General features: G+C 36.9%; 1 protein-coding gene across 2 annotated transcripts; it reads left to right on the forward strand.

Annotated features, from left to right (window-relative positions):
- Nucleotides 1-369: 369 nt before the first annotated feature.
- Nucleotides 370-16,036, forward strand: SOCS5 (suppressor of cytokine signaling 5). Of its 2 annotated transcripts, none has more exons than XM_032216753.1 (2): nucleotides 370-2,306; nucleotides 13,370-16,036. In XM_032216753.1, the coding sequence occupies exon 2, from the start codon at nucleotides 13,382-13,384 to the stop codon at nucleotides 14,963-14,965; it is 1,584 nt and encodes a 527-aa protein (XP_032072644.1). In that variant the 5' UTR covers nucleotides 370-2,306; nucleotides 13,370-13,381; the 3' UTR covers nucleotides 14,966-16,036. The 2 variants fall into 2 exon arrangements, with proteins under 2 accessions (XP_032072644.1, XP_032072645.1); XM_032216754.1 differs by having other exon boundaries at nucleotides 370-2,175.
- The last annotated feature ends 5,571 nt before the right edge of the window (nucleotides 16,037-21,607 follow it).

Raw genomic sequence — 21,607 nt, forward strand, 5'->3', positions numbered from 1 at the left:
ATATCATTTCTTCATAGTATATTGGATGAATATAATTTTTGAATTGTTTTTCCTGGAAAATGCATTAACAAAACAAGGTAGCTATATAAGATTTTTGTTTTCTTTTTTTCTTCCAATGCATCATATCTTTGGAGTTGCTCGAGCAGGTTAGGGGCAATGTTTAAATATCAAGACCACCAAATTAATGACAGCAAGTATAAAAACTAGCATTAAAATTGACAAAAGATAGTGAAGGATAAACTATCTGCCAATTAGAATCAACTATACAGGTAGTCATTGACTTACAATTCATTTAATGACTGTTTGAAGTTACAATAGTACTGAAAAAAGTAAGTTTTTCACACTTATAACTATTTCAGTATCCCCATGGTCAAAATTTGGATGCTTGACAACTGGTTCATATTTATGACAGTGGCAATGTGCCAGGGTCATATGATCAACTTTGGCAACATTCTAACAAGTAAATGCTGAAGCCAGACTTACTAAACTATTATTAATTTAACACCTGCAGTGATATATGTAACAACTGTGGCAAGAAAGATTATAAAATGGGGCAAAACTCACTTAAATGTCTCAATATAAGAAATGTTGGGCTCAATGTGGTCATAAGTAAAGGATTACCTATACAGGAACAATCAAGACACTGCAGACTAGCATTTGCTAGTAATCATAAATGCCTTTGAAAAAAATATTCAAATTGTGCCCCCATACTTTCTTTAAATGTAACTTAATATACATTGTTACCTCCTCTACGAAACACCAAAATTAACACAAATGAACACAGAAACTTTGGGAAAGGTGAATGTATTGTAACAGAAAAATTAAGATTCTTCACAACTGTGGACTCTGCACCTCCACATTATCTGGAAAATCTGGCTCTAGCAAACACACTCAAATTATCTTATTATACATTGTGGCAACAAAATAGCCTTCATATTTTGTGATTTGAGTTTTCTGGGCTTTAGGAAATCAATGCAATGATAATACTGGACTCAGATTTTTTTTGGGGGGGCACGACAGGGAAAATCCACTTTTACAGAAAAAAGAATGCTTTTCTCTTAAAAAAATAGAATTTGGATAATAAAGATCGCAGCAACAATGGGGAACACTGCTTTCCACTCGAGAACAGTCCAGTGATCCATCCAAGAGACGAAATCCACTTGTGAACCTTTTCCCAGCAAGCGATCTTTCCTGAGGTTATAGCAACTCCTCACTCCCAAGCGCCTTTCACAGCACCAGCTCGGTATCGAGCTTATCCGGATGCCAACGCCGTGTGCGAAGACAGGAGAAAGGGCGTCCGTTGCCGGCCCTAAAGTAACGGGTTTTTCACTTTCTAGTCCTATTCGCAATGCATCACGGGCTTTATGCAAATGAGCTCCGCGCTCCTACTAAGACGCCTGCGCGGTGAGGCCGTTTTCGCCGCGATTTCCTCAGCTTCGCTAAATTCGCGCAGGGCCTACTTTTGCTAGGAAAACGGCAACAACCCCGTCGACTCCATTTGCTTCTTCCTTCTTTTTTGATCCACGACCTCGGATCAATCTGAGACTGAACGTCACTGTCTTCCGTAGAGCTTGCAAAACCAAAATATAAAAGGTGTTCACGGGTATTGTTGCAGGACGATAGGAGCCCACTTCAGTGAAAGCGCTGACATTGCATCCGGACGAAACGCATCGCGTTGCCATGACTACTGTATCTCCAGGAAGGCCTCTCTTCTGCCCCGTCATGCCAAACCGTGAACTGTCTTCCCTGTTTCAAGATGGCCGCCGCTCCAGCCTCCGTTCTACTGCCGGGGATCCCGCCCTCCGGCTCACTGACGCGACTGACAAGAGAGAAAGAGAAATGTCGCCCGGTCTATGGGCGTGGCTTCTATATCTTCGCCAGGATTGGCTCTCCGGTTTCTAACGGGGGAATGATGTGGGGCTCGCGTTGCTATAGGCTGCGCTTAGGCTGCACCGTTCCCCGCTACCGAGAGTAACGGTTGGACGAAGGAGCCGCTTTGTGCAATTGGCCACGCCGCTGTCACTCCTCCACCCTCCTCCATCAGTGCTGGTGGTGCGCGCTCGGTTTCTGGGCCTGAGGCGGGACTGCTGGTCAGGCCGCGCGAGGAAAGGGTCCGCATTATCTTCGCGGCAAGGGACGGAGGAGGAGGAGGGAGCTGGCGCGAGACGCCGCGAGGTAATGCCGGGACCCAGAAGGGAGCTGGCGCGGCGCTGAGAGAACGAGGCTAGCGGGGAGAGAGATGCGCTGGCCTTGCAGGTCCGCCCCTCCAGTTGCTGCCTCCGACACTGTGTGCAGCCGCAGCTTAGGTGGGTGAATCTGGTTAGCTTCGAGCTGAGCAGCCGGGAGAGGAGGGACGCTTCCCTTCCCGGCCCCCTTTTTCTTTGAAAGGCCCGTCGTCAGGAGGCTGGCGGGGGGGGGGAGCGAGTGACATTCCTCGGCTGCCGCTTCCCGCCCCCGGACTTTAAGGAAAGGGGACGACAAGAGGATGACCCGCAAAATGGGCCAGTGAAAAATGTACGCTCGGTTTTATTCTGCAAAGCCCAATTGGAGGGCTGCGAAATGAGTAGTTTTTTCGGATTCCTTGGGGAGATTTATCTAAGTAGCTAAATACGGTATGCGGTATTTCTTCAACGAAGCAATCCCCTCCCTCGTTTTTATTTCTTATAAAAAAAATTTTGGGGGGTCTGGAAGGCTCAGAAAGCCAGGTGGTAAGTTCCTGTTCTAGCTGTCTCGTCTAAGTCTTGCAAAGGGATTGCGACTTCAAGGAGAGAAACGATAAATTAATAATTTTAACGATCATCTTAACTGGGAGGCAAAAGTAACATGTATCGCTCAGAGCACTAGGAATTCATTCCTTCATCGTTTTGCAAGTTAAAAGATTTAGCAGATGGGTGCCCTAAACTACAGTTCAGGGTGGTGGGTAATTGGGGCAGAAGATGAATTAAATAACATATTGAATGTTTGCATACAAAAATGTGTTTTCAGCATTTTATCCTTATTTGATGAGACAAGTTTTTGTTTTATTGCCTTGATCATCAATGATGGAGGCAATTACAAGCAAACATGGTACTTGAAAAAATTGAACAGATTTTTTTTTCTCTTCTGAACATGTGTCTGAAAACTACTTCAGATTTCAGTAATCAGTAGAGTTATGTTACAGATTTGCTGGCACCTTTTTCTGATGGACAGGGATTCCTGTTAACTGGTTCAGTTATTCATAGTTATGCCACTAAACTTAGAATATGAAGAATGTTGTATAGTACCTGGAAGCTGTTCTATATGTGATAGATGGGCAAAGGAGTATGTGTAACCTTAAGCTGGTGAGGTTATGGCCATTGATTGTTCCTTCAAGCTATAATTGTTGTATATGAGCACATGAAGTTGCCTGCTTTTATCTGTATTGCACTATTGAGTACAGTTTTGGATATATTGGAATCAGCTCTGTTCTTTGGACAATCATTTTTCCTGTGCCAAAGATGAAGGTCACTCACAGAATTGTTTTGCATGGATGGCAAATATTGCATCTAAGTTCACTTAAGATACTACTATATGCATACTTAAGAATGGACAGTCAAGAAAGCAAACAAATTAACCATTGAACAAATCAACCTGGAATTCTCACTGAAGGCACAAATGTCAGCCTTGTGAGGTAGACCTGAAACACAACCAAATGAGCTAATTCTAATTTATTGTAAAGCTGTATTAGCCAAATCTTGGAAGTCTTAAATTACATTCCCCTATCCCTGTGTCCTTTATAGCCCAAGAAACTAGGTAGGGCCTTTGTAGGCCTTTTGCCCCACTCACATTCATCTTCAGGGCTTTTATCTAATGGTCCCTTGGTGTCATTTCTTTGCCTTGTCTCACAAGGTCTTTCCCCTTACATTACACAAATTATGTTACTTCCACACATTATGTGAATACCTAGCTCTCTATAGAAAGATCTAGTGCTGGAAAAGGTAGAAGGAAAGAGAAGAGGATAACTAGCAGCACCTTTGAGCTAATGGACCAGATTAGGGATAGATCACCCTGAAGAAAATCTGTGTGGTCGCTAAGATTCAGAGCATAGAACTTCTGATTCAGTTAATCAGAAGTTCTATGCTGTTGTGCATTGACTTACTCTTATTGTCTTCATAAATGCTGATAATTTTCCCTTTTAGTTATGGAATTTACAATTTATATAATAAAGTTGTTCCTTAAATCTTATTACAAAGCAAGATTTCTAAGCCAGTTCTAAACTAGGCTCTTTAATTTCCCTGTGATTTATTTACATCTGTAGACATGAAACTGTTTCCTAATCATTGGTCTATTTTGCTCAGTATTACCTGTTCTGATTATTAATCTCTTTTGAGGTTGCAGGTGTGAATTAGATTAAAAATTTAGAAACATATAAAATATTCAGTGAATATTATTAGAGTCTGCTTGCCTTTCTCTGTAGTAACAGGTGTAATGCATTACAAAATCCTTGGCTGAAGAGTTATTTTTTTCTTATTGTGATATGGAGATTACAATACAGATATAAAGATTTTTACACAGAACAACCTCACTGAATTAACCATGTGGTGATGTATTAAAGTGCATTTCTAGGATAAAAATGTAAAGGAAATGTTAGAATATGAGAATAGCAACAGATGACAAGTATGGTATGGTTTTGCTTATCTTGCAAGTCAGTATTACTGCACTAAATTACGTAATCTATGATTTATGAGCAGCACTTCAGGTTTGTATGGATGGTTATATCTATGGTGGGCAAGGTAATGAAAGATGCAAAATGAGAGGGAGTTTTAAGTTTACAGAGAATTTGTTTTGTGTTTATACTATAGTTTTCATGTACTTTCCACTTTGAAATAGTGGAACTTGAAACTAGATTTTACAATGAGTAAAAAAATTACTCTTGGTACCACAAAAAAGATTAAAGGAACTGAAGATTGCATGCTGATTTTGCTGAACTTAATATTACTTGGTTTTAAGATTCAGTGAAGCTACTGAAAGGAGAGTTACAATAACTTTCTCTGAATTAACTAGATTGCTGAAAACTTAGACTTAATTTACATAGTAAAAATTGTACTTTCTCTTTAATTCTTACAATGATATGTAGATAATTCATAGATAAAATCAGTTTTAGAAACACTGCAATTAACTAAGTGAATCCATGAGATGCAAATATTACAATGTTAAGTAAAACAATAAAGTTTTATATTTATATTGGAAAATCAGGTAGTAATCAGGAAAGAAAAAAGTTGTTTGGCATTCATGTGATTTTATTTTATTGGGATATTTCTAAATCACTATTTGTTATGGTCACACAAACCCTTCATTTCAAATTCTAAAACAGTCACAATTTAGATTTTTGATTTTATTAGCAGTCTACTTTTTTAATGGAAATTGAAAAAACAACAATCCAAGTGTTTAGGCTTCATTCAAATATAACATCAATCTCTTGAATTTATACTTCATAATTGCCTGTATGCTACCTGGTTTCACAGAGTCATACTATGCCATTACTTTTTTTGTATAAAACCACTATCTTCTGAATTCAACTAGTTTTGTCAGCAACTTGATAAGATTCATTCTGATATTTTGGAATATAGATGTACAATAAAGAAGGTTTGAGTATGATCGAGAAACATTTTGTATTATATCTAACTTGTTGTATAATATATATAGCATATAAACTGGATTGATTATAATGTGTGGTAGAGATTTATAGCAACCAGGATTCAAAGGACAAAAGATGATTCAGGACATGTATGGGCATACATGTACAGTGGTTAAGAATATATTTTATATTGATTAATAAATAAAATCAGACTTGCCTTTCTACAGGATCACTTGCCCATTGCAGAGGATAGCTATACAAACCCCAGGAAAGATGCAGCTGCTCTAAGGTGTTCCAAAACACATTTTGGCCTTGAAATAAGGTTTTTTGCACAATCTAACACATTGTAGGAGAGGTCACAGTTTCCAACTTGCTAGTAATAGATTTAGAGCCAAAGTGGTTAATGCCAGCATTTCACTAGTAATGCCAGGCAGATGGGTTGAGGAAGTTTTGTCCTCAGTTGACTCAGCTGCACTTCTTACTATTTTGCTGTTGTTGAGTTCTGTACTGACCAGATGAATTGTTACATTTTACAATATTTAGTTTTTATGGGTAATAAATGCGTGCATTTAAAAATAGCCAGATAAATGCTGATTCCTTAAACGTGCAGAACTACGCTGCATTATAGTTCTGTGTTAAACTAAAACCCTAACGAGCACTCGTGCAAGACTGTAATCCTAAGACTATAACCTATGAAAAAAAGTCAAAATAGACTTAATTCTAAATAAGCATGACTACAGTTAATAATATATTTACCTTATTGTATGTCACTGTGATTGGTTGATTAGGAAAGTAGACTAGAAGAAAAGAGAAAGATAGAAAACTTTTTGGTTAATGTTAGGGTCATGTCTGTACTAATTAAAGTGTTGAAGGAAGTGATGGACAAACTTCAGTTACGCAGTTCAAGGGGTTCTTAATAAGTACAGAATAGTATTATGTTGTTTCAACATGCTGAAAACAAACAATTAAGAAAAAAGAATTGTGCTCTCTGGTTCCTAAATTCAAAGATAATTAACCTCCAGACTGTTTCTAATATATAACAAAATATAGCCAAGAGACAAATCCTTGAAATTTAAAACTTGCACACTTTATTGTTTTGTTATGGCTAGTCCTAATAAATGTATTACCCAATTTGGGGATTTTGGGTTTTTTTTAATGCACAAATTTGATTGATGTTCCTACATAAGAACATAAGCAGTCCCCTTTTAGATTATCTGTTGTTGAAAATGTTGCATCTCCCTCCTCTTCTTCCTTCCTGTAATGAGTGTTTAAATTTTCTTAATATTCTCCTCCCTCCATATTTTCTCTGGATGATTCTTATTAAAATCAGATTTTCCTTTTTTGATACTTGGTAATAAATTTTTTCCTTTGAAAGATCCAAATCCCATAGAAGGATCAAAAGCCATCTTCCAGATAGTCTTCCTCATAGTTTAAGCTTTGAAGTTTGGATCTTAGTGATAGAAACAGAGAACAATCTATAAAAAGAATGTTTTATAGAACAATCTATAAAAAGGTACATAATTTAGAATTGAGTTGTGCACATCAAACCACATCTCACAGACAAAGCAATAGTAAATTAAGTCGTTGAACTCATTCATGCTCCTATGATATAATTGCATATACTTTCTAGATGGCCAGATCTCTTTTGATCTTATAGGCATTCTTGGAATAAAATGTAATACTGGAGATTGAGGCTTTGATTTGTAGCATGCTTTGCATTTTTTAAAAATGATATTAGAAATTGAAAGGATTTTTTTAAAAAAATGTATTGTTGGTAACTTGTTGGTTCCAAGTGGCATCCAGTTGGCAACTTTAATCATGCAATGCTGGTTTTGCAATTTTTATGCGATCATGCCTTAACTAATGTTTATAAATATTATTATTATAGCTACTTTAGATAGTGGGAGCAATGCAATCATTTTTAATCTGCTATCAGAAACCTTCAGTCTGCTCATATATGATTCTTAAGTATGCAATTCTGTAGTTTTTTTTTTTTGCAAGAGCAAGTTGCTGAATTCAGGGAGACCTACTTCTGAATAGATTCCCATTGGGATACATCGCTAATTGGACCAACTCAGCAACTTTTTATTCTTGGATAAATACTGCTAGATTTATTTCCTTAAGATTTATCAGTTACTTTTTTTAGTAAAAATGGAAAATTTGCGCCCTTACATAGTATTAACAAACATATTTGTCTATAGAGACCTTATCAGTTCTGTATTTTTTAAAAAATATTATAGTTTGGATAAGTTTCTGTTTTGTAATACCTCAATTTTCAGATGAAGATTTAGCTTCATCCAGTTAATGTTTTAGTTGGATAATCTTATTGTAATAAATAATCATAACAGTGTGTTTTGTGAATTTGATTAAGTGCTAGATCAGAATTATGGTATTAATGAAAAATTTACTACAGATAATATTTATGACTGGTCATTTTATGACAATTCAGAGTTATGATGACCTTGGAATAGGTGCTGTAGGACTTGTAAAACTAATTTGGAAAACTGTCACCACCGCCGAGTGGTTTCCTGACCACATTTTGAATGCTTGGCAACTCACTCAACTTATCTCATCTCACTTCAACTTGCCTGGCCTTATCTTATCCTATCTTTCATATTTGTATGGCTGCCAACCTCACAAAAGCATGACTTGGGCAGCTTACAAACAAAACCAATATATAAAAATAATCTCCCCATCTGATGGGTCCAGCCTCCATGCAGTGAATAGTAGAGCTGAAGAAACACATGGTAATCAGATGTCATCTGATCATAACAAGGGAGACACCAAAAGCTCCCCCAAATCCAGATTGCATAATCATTGCTACAACAGATTCAGTGTATGCATTGGCTATTGTCCCATGTCAGGCTCTGGTGGATCAGGGATAGACCCATAGTCATTATGGTGACCATGCACCCCTGAGCCATTTCAGATCCCACTCCTAGAGATTGAAGTTCCCCAAATCTGGAGAACTTAACTGCCAGCCCAGAAATGTAGTCAAGAAGCTTAAGCAGGAAAGTTACTGTGTTGCAGGGAGGCTGGCACAACAGCTGCAATTCTGACTGATTCCTAGAGCCCAACTTAATGAACAGTATCTCACATCTGATGATCTGTAATGCAGTGCTCCCGAAGGCTGTAAGAAATGTCTGGATGACATTCACCACTCCTGCCCCAGCTCATGACATGCCCAAAACCCAACTGAGCATATCTACAAATGGAGAGAAAAGGGACTGGGTCTGTAGTCCTATGCCTTAAAGCTGTCTAGCTAAGGAAAATTATAGAATTAATCTTATAAAATTTGTATTTTTTTAAAAAGAAAATACCTTATTAGGCCGTGCAGAAGATGAGAGAGCCCTTGTCCACTCACCTATCATAGTTAGAGGAAGGATGAGGCAGTTCCTACAAAATAGGTGGTACAGTCGGAGCAATTTAGCCATTGCCCCAAAACACAAAGCAAGCCCAAGGTGTGAAGATCAGAGGGCCTTCTGGAAACCACCAGTGTTCGTTCTTATAGGGTTCAGCCATTTGATTAGTAACAAATACATGCATATGAGATCTCAGTAAGAAATACAGCCAATTTAATGAGAGGAACAGGTGTTTGTTAAAGCAGAATGCCTTTTAAATTTGAACCAGGCTTTATTCATGTACTGAAGCAGATTTTGTCAGTGATCCAAAGTCTGTTATATTAAGTCCAGTAAATTGATGATTTATTGTAAAAAACGAGAATCAGGACCAAAAAAAAGAGCCGAGGTGGCACAGTGGTTAGAGTGTAGTACTGCAGGCCACTTCAGCTGACTGCTATCTGCAGTTCGGCGGTTCAAATCTCACTGGCTCAAGGTTGACTCAGCCTTCCATCCTTCCGAGGTGGGTGAAATGAGGACCCAGACTGTGGGGGAAATATGCTGACTCTGTAAACCGCTTAGAGAGGGCTGAAAGCCCTATGAAGTGGTACATAAGTCTAACTGCTATTGCTATTGCTAAATGATGTTGAGTTATTCTAAAATGAGTTGATTCCCTGTATTTTTTCCCATTCATACAAATCTTAGAACTTTGCCCATTTGTTTTAGTAATGAGAAGAGAATGGTTTGTCATTCTTGCATTCATATGATTAGTTCATCAATAAAATAGATTTTGGATACAGTCCAATATATAGATACCTGGAAATAAAATTTGTTGAATAAAGCTGCCCTGTGGATACACATTCAAAAAGGTTTGAAAGAATTAACAAAATACTTCTGTGCATTCATGTTCAGAAGTGTACCCTGCTAAATTATGTAAGGCTAACTTTTAAATAGGCTCAGGATCATAATGTTAGGTTTGCTTATAACTTAGTAATAGATATTTCTGTTACTTTGAATACAGTAATTACTATTGCTTTGCAGTTAGTGTTCTTTCCCATCTGCATCACCCTGAAGGTACCATTTTTGGGATAGAAACAAAGTCATAGATTACTTTGCAGCGGCTGTTTGGTACATGATTGCCGCTTCTCAGGGCTTTCTTGTTTTAAATGTGATCTATGAGAACTGTATTCATTATGTGCATCGTGTTATTTAAATTTGGCTTTGTCTGAGATACTAATTTTTGCCTGTGCATGATCATGAATATTTGATGATTGAACTGCTTAGTAATTAATAGCCTAATAACACATACATTAGAAAATAACACAGCTCCACTACTTTAAACAAATGGTCTGGCTGAGTGCCATTATAAATGACTATGACAAATTTGAAGAATAAATATGGCAAGGAAATACTATTTTGTCATATATATATTCTAGTTCACTTTATAAAGGTAAAGGTTTCCTTGTCCAGTCGCGTCCGATTTTAGGGCACAGACCTCATCTCCATTTCTTGGCCGAGGGAGCCAGTGTTGTTGAAGACATTTTCCATGGTCATGAGGCCATCATGGCTGTACATCAAAGATGCACAGAACACTGTTACCTTCCCACATAGTAATCTACGTGGATGGGGGGGGGGGCAGGAACAGGAGGTCACTCCACTGCGCAGCACTTGGATTTTTTATATGGCATCCTAATTATTCCATAAATTAGCAGTAGAAACCTTAATGCACACAGAGACTCCTTCCCCATCCAAACCAAAATTATTCTGGCATTTCATGTATGATATGCCTAGTTTATTTTATTTTCAGTCATAATAGTTATGATTGAATGAAGATTTTTTTCCAGGATGAAATACTAGCCTTTATTTCTTAGAACATTTGATCCCAAATGTATTCAGAGACATTACTGGGAAGTAAAAGCAACAGACAGCTGGAAACAACTGCTTCATTTTGAAGTTTGACAGGAAACCCAAATTGAAATGGCACAAGTAACATCCTTTGTATTGTCCTATAAGAATGGAGATATAGGAATAACATCTTGATAGTCTTGGGAGAATTGGGAGTGACTCAAGTGAGGTGGCAAGAGGTTAAATAAATGGCCAGAAGTGGCCTGGAGGTGAGAAAGGATGGAAGAAGGCTTAGATTGGAAATGTGACCAAGCAACAAAAATGATAAGGAGGCAAGGAATAGCAACTGTGTGAATGATTTCCACTCTTCATAAACTTGTCATACTGAGTGTAGTTAGAAAAATTGTGGACCACTGACAATTGACACTAGCATAGGAAGAGCCATTTGTTTCACTATATTATGCTTGTATATTGTATTTCATTTCATTTTGTTTCTATTAATATGTTGGGCCTTAGGCAACAGCTTTTTTTAAAAAAGACTTTTCTTCCAAAAGTGCTTTTTCAAGAGGCAAATGGACTTTCTGGTTTTTCTTTGAAGACGTTTCACTTCTCAGCAGATCTTGCTGAAGAAGCTTCTTGGATGAGAAGCGAAACGCCTTCAAAGAAAAACCAGAAAGTCCAGTTGCCTCTTGAAAAAGCACCTTTGGGACAACCATGACCTGGATGATTGAGAATCTCCATAGACAAAAGACTTGTCTCTTTTAAACTGTGTGAATGGAGAGCTCATATTAACTGAAGGTGATGTTGAAGAATTGTTAAATGTTAGGACCTGGAAGTATGTTTAGGTAACATAGTACTGAAGATTACTTTTCAAGTTACAATCTAAGAAATTGGAAACATTCAAGTCCAACTCTTCATATTTCAATATTTCATGATCAAAATCTGTGATAGAATAAAGAATTAAAATATAATGCATAGTAGCAAATGTGTATTAGTATCTTTCCTACTTGTTCCTTAGATGAAACATGTTAATCAGTCTGAGGTGGAATACAACAGCACATAATTACCGTAGTATGCATGATATATTGATACTGTAGGTTGCTGTTAAGTAAAGCAGTGCTAATAATACTTGTGAACTGAAAATAAATTCTAGTCTTTCAAAGTGTTCTATCATTTTAATGCCAACCATAAAAAATACTTACCTGGAAAACTAATATTAGAAAAGAGGTATATATTTAGTAGCCTTTTGATGTTGAGCAGCAGCTGGGGGAAAAAGCAGGCAGCCTGCTCAAATGATCAGCCAACTCCTCAGATCACCAACCACTTTGTGGATCATCATTCAGAATTCTTGCTTTAATGTATTTGCAGATGAATAGAACACGTTTTACAGGGTTTTGCTAATTGTTATCTTTTAGGAATATTGTAGATTTTAGCATTTAAGCTCCCATCAGTGGGGTTTCAGGGAGCTTTTTAAAATCTCCAATGATCCAGAATTGTTTACAATTATTTTTAATAGATTTTGTAGTTCATTAGTATGAAATATTTTAATAAACCTATCAAGTGAATAGGATACTCAATCTAAACATCATTATAAATATGTTTAATATAGATATATTGTTACTATTGAAATCAAACTGAAAATTCAACTCTAATATGAGTGATAGCTGTGGTTAAAGTAATTCTTAAAGCATGTGACCTTTTTGTACTAAAGTTTTTGCATCAATATTTGTGTCATTAACAGTAAAAAGGAAGTACTGAGGGATCATTGTTGGACTTTCTAATTTTGCACATGCATTCATATACACAGACAAACACTCAGAGAGAGAGAGAGAGATGTTCAAAGTCTGTCACATCTAAACTATATATGACATGCTTAAGTTCTTGAGGGAGGACTTGAAATCTTACATTCATCTGGAAAGTACCCACATTAAACTGCATACCAACGGGAAAACCAACTGCATTCCAGTAGTTAGGCCTGACCATTTGTACTCCTCTTGTCATTTGGGAACTTTCTGCTGTGGTCACCCAAAAATTGACAGGGACAATAGTAATACATATCTTATGTCTGTACCTGGCAACATGATAATTATATATCTGACTGAGGCAGATACTGACTAGTTGGGCATGTGTACAATTACTGCTGCTTATTTTAGTAACTCTAATTATTAACCCTTTTCTGCAACATAATGATGAGCGCTTGGAAGTACATGCTGTATACGAAGGCAGAGATGGTTTTCTTTAATCCTATGGACCTTATGATATGTCTCAAGTCAATTTAAATGTAAAACTTCACCCATTTGGAATTATTTATATATTTATTTACAGTTATATGTTAGGCATATGGAAACAGTAGTAAAGCATGGAACTAGGAGGAAAAATTAGTATTTTTCCCAGTTTTAGTAATGTAGCTGATTTGTATTAAAGTAACACAATTATTTCAGTTGCTTAATATTTTATTGATGTTTAGGTTATATACTGAAAATGAGATGAATTATTTAAATTTTATTCATGAATTAAGTATTCAGCTATTTATTCTTTATTCAGTAAGTGACTTTCCTTAATTAATTGTCTTTCTGTCTTTCTGATGTAGGTAATACAATCCATGGGTAAAGTTGGGAAAATGTGGAACAGCTTCAAGTACAGATGCCAAAATCTCTTTAATCCTGAAGGTGGAAATAGAAATGAAAATGTAGACATAAATTCCAATAGTGCGTCTGTTAGAGATAAAAGTGCTTGTGTGTCTGGTGCAACTCAGCAGCAACCAAACAGTCCTTTGCAACTGAGTCTAAATACTTCAAAAGGCTTTTCAAGAAAGAATCAAAACTGTGCCACAGAAATCCCTCAGATTGTTGAAATAAGCATTGAGAAAGAGATTGACTTGAATGTTGCCTCAGGAGCTAAATTTGCACGAAGGGATTCCTACTCAAGGCATGCTCCATGGGGTGGGAAAAAGAAACATTCCTGCTCTACAAAGACCCAGAGCTCATTGGAAAGTGATACAAGATTTGGCTGTTCTCACTCGCAAAGGAGGGAAAGAAGATATGGTGTGAGCTCAGTTAACGATACAGATAGCATCTCAAGCAGAACCATAGGAAATCGTTCTCTGAGACAAAGATTGCAGGAAACTGTAGGCTTATGCTTCCCTATGAGAACTTACTGCAAACAATCTAAGCCTCTTTTTTCCAACAAAAGGAAGATCCATCTTTCTGAACTAATGTTAGAAAAATGTCCTTTTCCTGCTGGATCAGATCTGGCCCAAAAGTGGCATTTAATTAAGCAGCACACCGCTCCAGTGAGCCCACATTCTGCTATTTTTGATGCATTTGACTCCTCCTTGGCTTCTACAGAAGATGAGGAAGATAGGCTGAGAGAGAGACGAAGGCTCAGTATAGAAGAAGGCGTGGATCCTCCTCCCAATGCTCAGATACATACTTTTGAAGCTACCGCACAGGTTAATCCGTTATATAAATTAGGGCCAAAGCTGCCCCCTGGCATGTCTGAACTGATGGGAGACTGCAATTCAACAACACAAGGAAGTTGTGATTTGGAGGAAGACACAACTACTCTCTGCTTGCAGTCCCGTAGACAAAAGCAGCGCCAAATATCTGGCGAGAGCCATAGCCACATCAGCAGGCAAGGAGCTTGGAAAGTACATACTCAGATTGATTATATTCACTGCCTAGTGCCAGATTTACTTCAGATTACCAGTAATCCCTGCTACTGGGGTGTGATGGACCGTTATGAAGCAGAAGCACTTCTAGAAGGAAAACCTGAAGGCACTTTTTTGCTCAGGGACTCTGCTCAAGAAGACTACCTCTTCTCTGTGAGCTTCCGCCGTTACAACCGATCTTTACATGCACGCATCGAGCAGTGGAATCACAACTTCAGTTTTGATGCTCATGATCCCTGTGTGTTTCACTCCTCTACTGTAACAGGGCTTCTGGAACATTACAAAGATCCAATTTCTTGCATGTTTTTTGAACCGCTACTTACAGTTTCTCTAAATAGGACTTTTCCTTTCAGCTTGCAATATATCTGCCGTGCAGTAATTTGCAGGTGCACTTCCTATGATGGGATTGATTGTCTTCCTTTGCCAACAATGTTGCAGGACTTTCTGAAGGAATATCATTATAAGCAAAAGGTTAGAGTACGATGGTTGGAGCGGGAACCAATTAAGGCAAAGTGAACAGAGTTCAGAATCCCTAGTAAACTCACATTGTGATTTTTTTGTGTATGTGTTACAATATACCACGTTAAGCACAACAGTGTTCAGCTTTTAATGTACTTTGAGCTTATTGTGTTTATGATGCTGCCTCCAGTTAGTTGTGAATACCTCTTGAAACATGAACAGAACACAAAAATCACATTTTTCATCCATTTTAATTTGCCAGTTACAAAATATGTCTACTTTCTATTACAATATTAATATAACACAGCTATTGGGCATTAACTTTTAAATTCTATTCAGTTTCATAATTCACAATAAAGTAGTTTGCTAGCTTTTTCTTTTTTATTAATATGAGCACTTAAATACCAAAAAATGATTCCATATTTAAATTCTCAATTTAAAAAAGTACTACTTTTCATACTTCGCTATCTCCTATGCCACTTTTTATATCAAAACTGTTTTAAGAGGAAAAATCATAAGTAACGGGAAATCACTATAACATGTCATTTCTATATTTTTAAATCATGTGCATTAAGAAGTTCTGTTCCAGTATTTGGTTCCAGGATTGTCTCCAAACTAAGATTAATAGATTAATCATGTGAGAATAATTAGATAATTAAATTTGCCAAAAATGAATATAAATAAAATAGTTCTAAAGCAGAGGGGAAAAAGACTTTCAAATATGATAAGTAAATGAAACTTATAGTCTAGTAAAGAGGTCCCCAATCCACAGATCAGCACCACAGTGCCATGCAAGCAGGTGAAGCTCCATCCGCGCACATACAGGATCTAGGCAGTGCGCAAAACCATGCCCTGCAGTCTGTGCAAAAACCGCCGTCCACGGAACCAATCCGTGGCGCCCAAAAGCTTGGGGGGCTTCTAGTCTAGCAGGTCTCATGGATGCAAGGGAAGTTTACCCTGTCAGCACAGCAAAGGATCAATGCCTCTTCAAGTCCATATGCCATAACTTGTTTCATTAATCAGGGTCATCTTCACTCTGCTTTTTCTAAATTAACACTTTGTTATTTTAAAAAATCTAGTAGCTTCTAATTAATCAACCACTGCAATAAATATATTGGTTAAACTGAACTTTGCTCTTGAATTAAACAGTTGGAATTTGTTCTTCATCTGGTCTGCAAGTTCTGTTCAAGAGACTTGTGGAAATGTAGTGTAACACTGAAGACTATCTGAACTAGATCTTGCATTTGATTTATTTTTTCTTATCATGGTGATCAAGGCCATTTAATCTGGGTTGGATTATGAAACAGGCTAACACAACCTTGGTCCAGGTTTCTGCTTTTCAAAATAGAACACTGCTACAGGTTACTGCATTTACTAATTAATATAATAAATTAGTAGCTACCTGGTCAGAGATCAACATGTCAAATTGAGATTTTAATATGTTAATAGCTTCCTTAACCTTTGTATCGTCTGGTTTCCTTGTTAACTCCAGCTCTTTTCTCTTAATTTCCTCTTCCAGTTCTGTTCGTTTTAGCCCTTGCTTATTTCTATGTGTTTTATTTATATTCATCAAAACTCCTCTCATATACGCTTTGCTTGCATCCCATACAAATTCCATAGATGTACCCTTATTCATATTCAAAACAAAATATTCAGATAGTAATTTTTTACAATCATTAATATAGTTTTCATATCTAAATAAATTTTCATTCAGTCTCCAAAACCTTCTTGCCTGCACTACCCTTCCCAACTCCATCCAAACTGGGTTATGGTCCGAAAGGACTCTAGCTGCAATCTTTGTTTTCTTGACCCTAGAAAGCAAATCATTAGTGGTTAGAATAAAATCGATCCTTGAAATGGATTGATGCCTGTCCGAGAAGAAAGTGAAGTCATATTCCTCTGCATTTCTTTCTCGCCAGATATCTCTCAATTCAAAATCATCCATAATGTCAAAGAAAGATTTGGGTAACTTTGCTCGCATCTTGGTATTTAGGCGGGAAATCTTCTTATCTCTCTTAGTGTCTATCACTCCATTCCAGTCACCCAATAGTATACAGGAACTATAGTCCCACTGTACTAATTTAGCATGAAGATTTCTATAGAATCTATCTTGCTGTTGATTGGGAGCATAAATTCCCAAAAGTAATGTCTTTTTCCCTTCTAAGATTAAGTCTAAAGCAATATATCTTCCGAAGGGATCTGCTTCTATTAATTCAGCTTTCATATCTTTTCTTAAGTATACAACTATACCATTCTTCTTTTCCATAGCAGAAGCTGCAAAATGTTGACCAAGTTTTGAGTTGATCAAATATTTTTGATCAGTTGACTTGATATGAGTTTCTTGCAAACAAATTACATCGTTCTTAAACTGTTTAAGATAATGAAATATTTTCTTCCTCTTCTGTGGAGAGTTCAGTCCATTGACATTCCATGTTAAAATCTTAGTTGTCATCTTTGGTTGGTTGAAGCATTTTTAGAGCTTCCTGCACGGCCTGTTTAACCTTAGGTCTAGCTCCTCCCACTGCTTCCAGATTTGTTGTTGTAGTTCCTTGATCGATGGCCGATGATTGTTGATGCTGTTGCCTCTTAGCTTGTTTCTCCATACGTCTAGTAGTCATGCGGCTAGGTCTTGGTTCCATAGCACCTTGCACTTCTAGAGAAGAGAGATGCTCCATCTTGTCTGGTGGTTGTGTAGTTTGCTGTCTATCCTGTCCTTCTTGTGGTCTTTCTCTAGGTCCAGATGGTGCAGGGTGTCCGGCCTTCAATATATTATAATAAAAATCTCGGGCTTTCCATACAGAGTTGAGGCGGTACCTTTGCTTATCAAATGTAAATATGATGCCAAATGGTGCATCCCATCTATACTGTATCTGACGATTTCTGAGTTCTTCGACCAAAAAAGCGTAGTCTCTTCTGGCTCTTAACATTTGAGGTGGTATCTCTTTCAAAACAGCCAGGTCTTGACCGCCAATTTGAAGCTTAGTGTTATAAGACGCTTGCAGTACCATATTTCTGAACTCTCTTGTAGTAAAATATATAACGATGTCTCGAGGAAGCTGCTTCTGCTTTGCCAGCCAGGAGTTAACGCGGTAAGCTTTGTCAATTTGCCAGCCTTGGTTGGTCCCTGGTCTTCCCATCAGGCGGTCAAAAGCTTCCGATAGGATCTGTTTCAGGTTCTCCTGTTTCTCCTCACGCAGCCCCCTTACTCTTAATGCGAACTCCATTTGTCGGTACTGTATCATAATAATTTCTTTTTCAGCATTTTCCACTTTTTGTTCCACCACCTCTGTTTTCAATGTCAAGTTAGCATTGGCATCATTAAGAACCTCTAGAGTATCTTCCACTCCAGAAATATGTTCTGTTAATACAGTTACAAGACTCAGCATGTCGTCTCTAATTTTATCAACCTTAGCCTCAAATTTCTCATACAACTCCTGTTTAAGTCCTTTTATTTCACTTTTAATTTCACTTTTAATTTCTTCTTTCATTTCTTTTATTTCCTCTTTTCTCTCCTCTCTATTATCTCTAAATTTATCTTCCATTTTAATTGTCTGTGCATTAAAAGCCTCGCTTAGATTACTCAGAAAAAATTCTTTCGTTAACACATCCCCAGCAGGGGGCGTAGGAAGTGGAGGCTGCAGCTTTGTACCAGGCACTGAGGTTGTGCCCCTGGAAGTAGAGGGTGACGACTTCAAGTTAATATTTGGTTTTGAGGCCATTTCAAAATTTGTCTGCCTGCAGTTAATAAAACTCTATTGCCTAAATATACAGCTTTAAGTAAAGAGGCTTTTATTTTGAAATTTAAGGCTTGGCAAAAGTTTCAGTGAGTAAACATTGTAACAAGACCGTTCAACAGATTCATCACCGTTTAACTTCCAAATAAGCAAAGTTAATGAAGGAGTAAAATTCTTCTATTGTGAAACCAAAACATGTGATAAGCTATCTCTTTTGTTTTGAATTCTTTTGAAGTCTTGTGAGAATTAGCAAAAAGTGTTCGTTATTACCGGAGAAACCAGCCTGCTCGGCGCCATTTTAAAAGCCTCTGAGTAAATAATTTTTCGGAGGAGAAAAAAAGAAGAAGCTAAAATGTTGATAAGCAATTATTGTCCTCGCAGTAAACGGATTCAGCTCGTGATAAGATTAAATCAAACAAAACTTAGAGCAGAGTGGGAGAGACCTACTTTGTCCTGCACAAGGCAGTTTGAAGTTCCCAGCACGGACAGCCGTTCTGCCTTGGGCTAGCCCCCCTTTCCTTGCAAGCACAAAAGCTGCAAAAATCGAAGAGCATTTGCCAGCAAAACAGTTTCTTCTTTCCCTCTTGCCTGAAGGATAAGAAAACCTGATAAGACGTCAGATGGAAGATCCTCTAATCAGGTACGTAGCCAGGAATTCGGAGGCAGCTGATTTTTTGCTGCTTCCACCAGTAAGCTCCTCCCAGGAAGTCCCCTAATTAAAGGGACTCTTAATAGCCTAACCTTATGCCCATTATTTGTAAAAGCATTGTTTCTGAGGATGCTAGTACTAAAGAAAAAAGTTTATTCAAATATGGGTTGTGCACTTCAATTGGTAGAAAATTAATTGGGATCTTATGAACTATTTAATTTATTTCAATTTGTGTGTCTTGTCAAATATAGATTAAAAAGCTTACCACTCTGATTTACTTCTTCAGACAGTATTTTTACATATCTGCTACAAACTTGGTTATAGCTTAGACTGATCCAGAACAATTAATATTCTATCCCACTTCTGTTTTCCTCTGATGCCCATTTGATGCATCAGAACAGTTGTATTTGTAAATCGTATAGCAGCTTTTTTATAATTTGCGTATTGTGTTCCTCCTTAAGTGAAATACTTTGGAAAACTTGCTCTTTTGCTTTTTTTTTCTTTGGGAACAGAACATATCTTGTTTTGTTCTAGCTGTGTTTGCACTAAAATTTGTATTGGAATACAGAGTCCCTTAGTTTTGCTTATGTGTCTTGTATCAGTGGGTAGTTTTCTTAGTTTCTTAACCAGTTGCCGACAGTATATTCTTTTCCATGGCAGCAAACTTCAAAGCTGCATATACAAGAAAGTTATATTGTAAGCCAACAGTAACCAGTTTATCCACATATGTGTTTTTCTTCTGCTTGGTGTGCCTTGTTACAGCTTTTTGTGTGCGTGTGTGCAAATAAAGTACAATATTTTCAATTTTATTCTTGTACAATTACTCTTTTATATTTGCAAAGCACTTCTTGGAGAAACAGGGTCAAATTTACATGCAGCTATATATTCCATTCCTAAAGTAGCCGCATGGCAAAATATATTTAATAAATATATTTTATTTTATTTTATTTATAAATAAATAAAGATTCATTAGACAAGCTAACTTATTCCATAGGATGGTTGTAGTGAGATAAGACTGCTATATAGGTATTATTACCTTGAGTTTTTGGAGGAGAGGCAGGATACAGACCTGACAAAACTTTTAAATAATTTGCAGCTAAATGTTTACTGGTCACGCCACCAAATCTCAACAACAATGTCATTATCTAAAATTCAAAGGACAACCATTTCCAAGTATTCTTAATATATAGATATTAGATTTTTACGATATAGTCATCAGAGCGAAAAAGCATGATATTCTCTTATTGAATGGAAGCATATAGTATCTTAACTGGATCAATTTATATCACATCATATATTTTAGGCATGCAGCTACATTTTAGCAATACTTCAATTTTGGAGGAAATGCATACATTTCTTTAACTGTCCATTATTGACTTAATTGATCTTCAAGTTTAAGTACCTTACCAGTTGCAAATCGAATTCAGCTTCTTGTTGCGGGCAGGACTTTTGGATTTGATTTTCCCAAAGCCATTGAGATACTAGTTGCTACAGAGATGTGGGATTCCTTACCTTGAGATAAGGTCATTGCTGTAGGGTTGAGAGATTTTACCCTTCAAAGTGATCTATAGTACTATTAAAATAGAGTGGATTATTTTTTGGCATTTTTGTTGTTCATTTCATTTTAAAAACCTACAGTACTGGCTCCATTTTTAAAAACTGAAAATTGCATATTCTTCCAGAAAATTAATATTTATTTTTTATTGTCAGAAAAAGAAATAATCAGTTGAGTTGAAACTAGAATGCTGTATAAACTCCACAGTTCTAAATGTTAAAACCAATATATTTTTATTTAAAAACAAAATGGTGCTCCATTCAAATCTCAGGTTCTATTCAGAATAATTTCTACTGTGAATTTCTGGCAATAATATTACTGTGAGGTTCTAGTGATATAGTTTGAAATGCTTTTATCGATAAACCCTTATTATATTTCTGTTTGACTTGTTAGTACAGTGATTTCACTAATCTTGTATTTGATCTGGATTTTATACTATTCAGTGATGTTTGTTGTTGTTTTTTTAGACAGATTGACTTTTCCCTTTAATAGCCCCAATTTCTTTGAAATCAAGTTCCTTTTCAAATATGGCATTAATTTCCAAGAACGATGACATTGCTTTTTTTTTTGTTGTATTACATATATTTATTCATAACGAATGTTCAAATAAAGATAACACATTCTGAAATTATCCTTAAAACAGCTGGCTAAATTAGGAAGAGTGGTAAAGCCTAGAAGCAAATACCATTTACGAGTTCATGGTAAGGAGGCAAGTTACCATTGGGTCTCCAGAATTGGAGTACCTGTCTCAGGTTTAGATG

The sequence above is a fragment of the Thamnophis elegans genome, chromosome 4 (assembly GCF_009769535.1).
Source record: "Thamnophis elegans isolate rThaEle1 chromosome 4, rThaEle1.pri, whole genome shotgun sequence".
In the NCBI taxonomy this organism is placed as follows: Eukaryota; Metazoa; Chordata; class Lepidosauria; order Squamata; family Colubridae; genus Thamnophis; species Thamnophis elegans.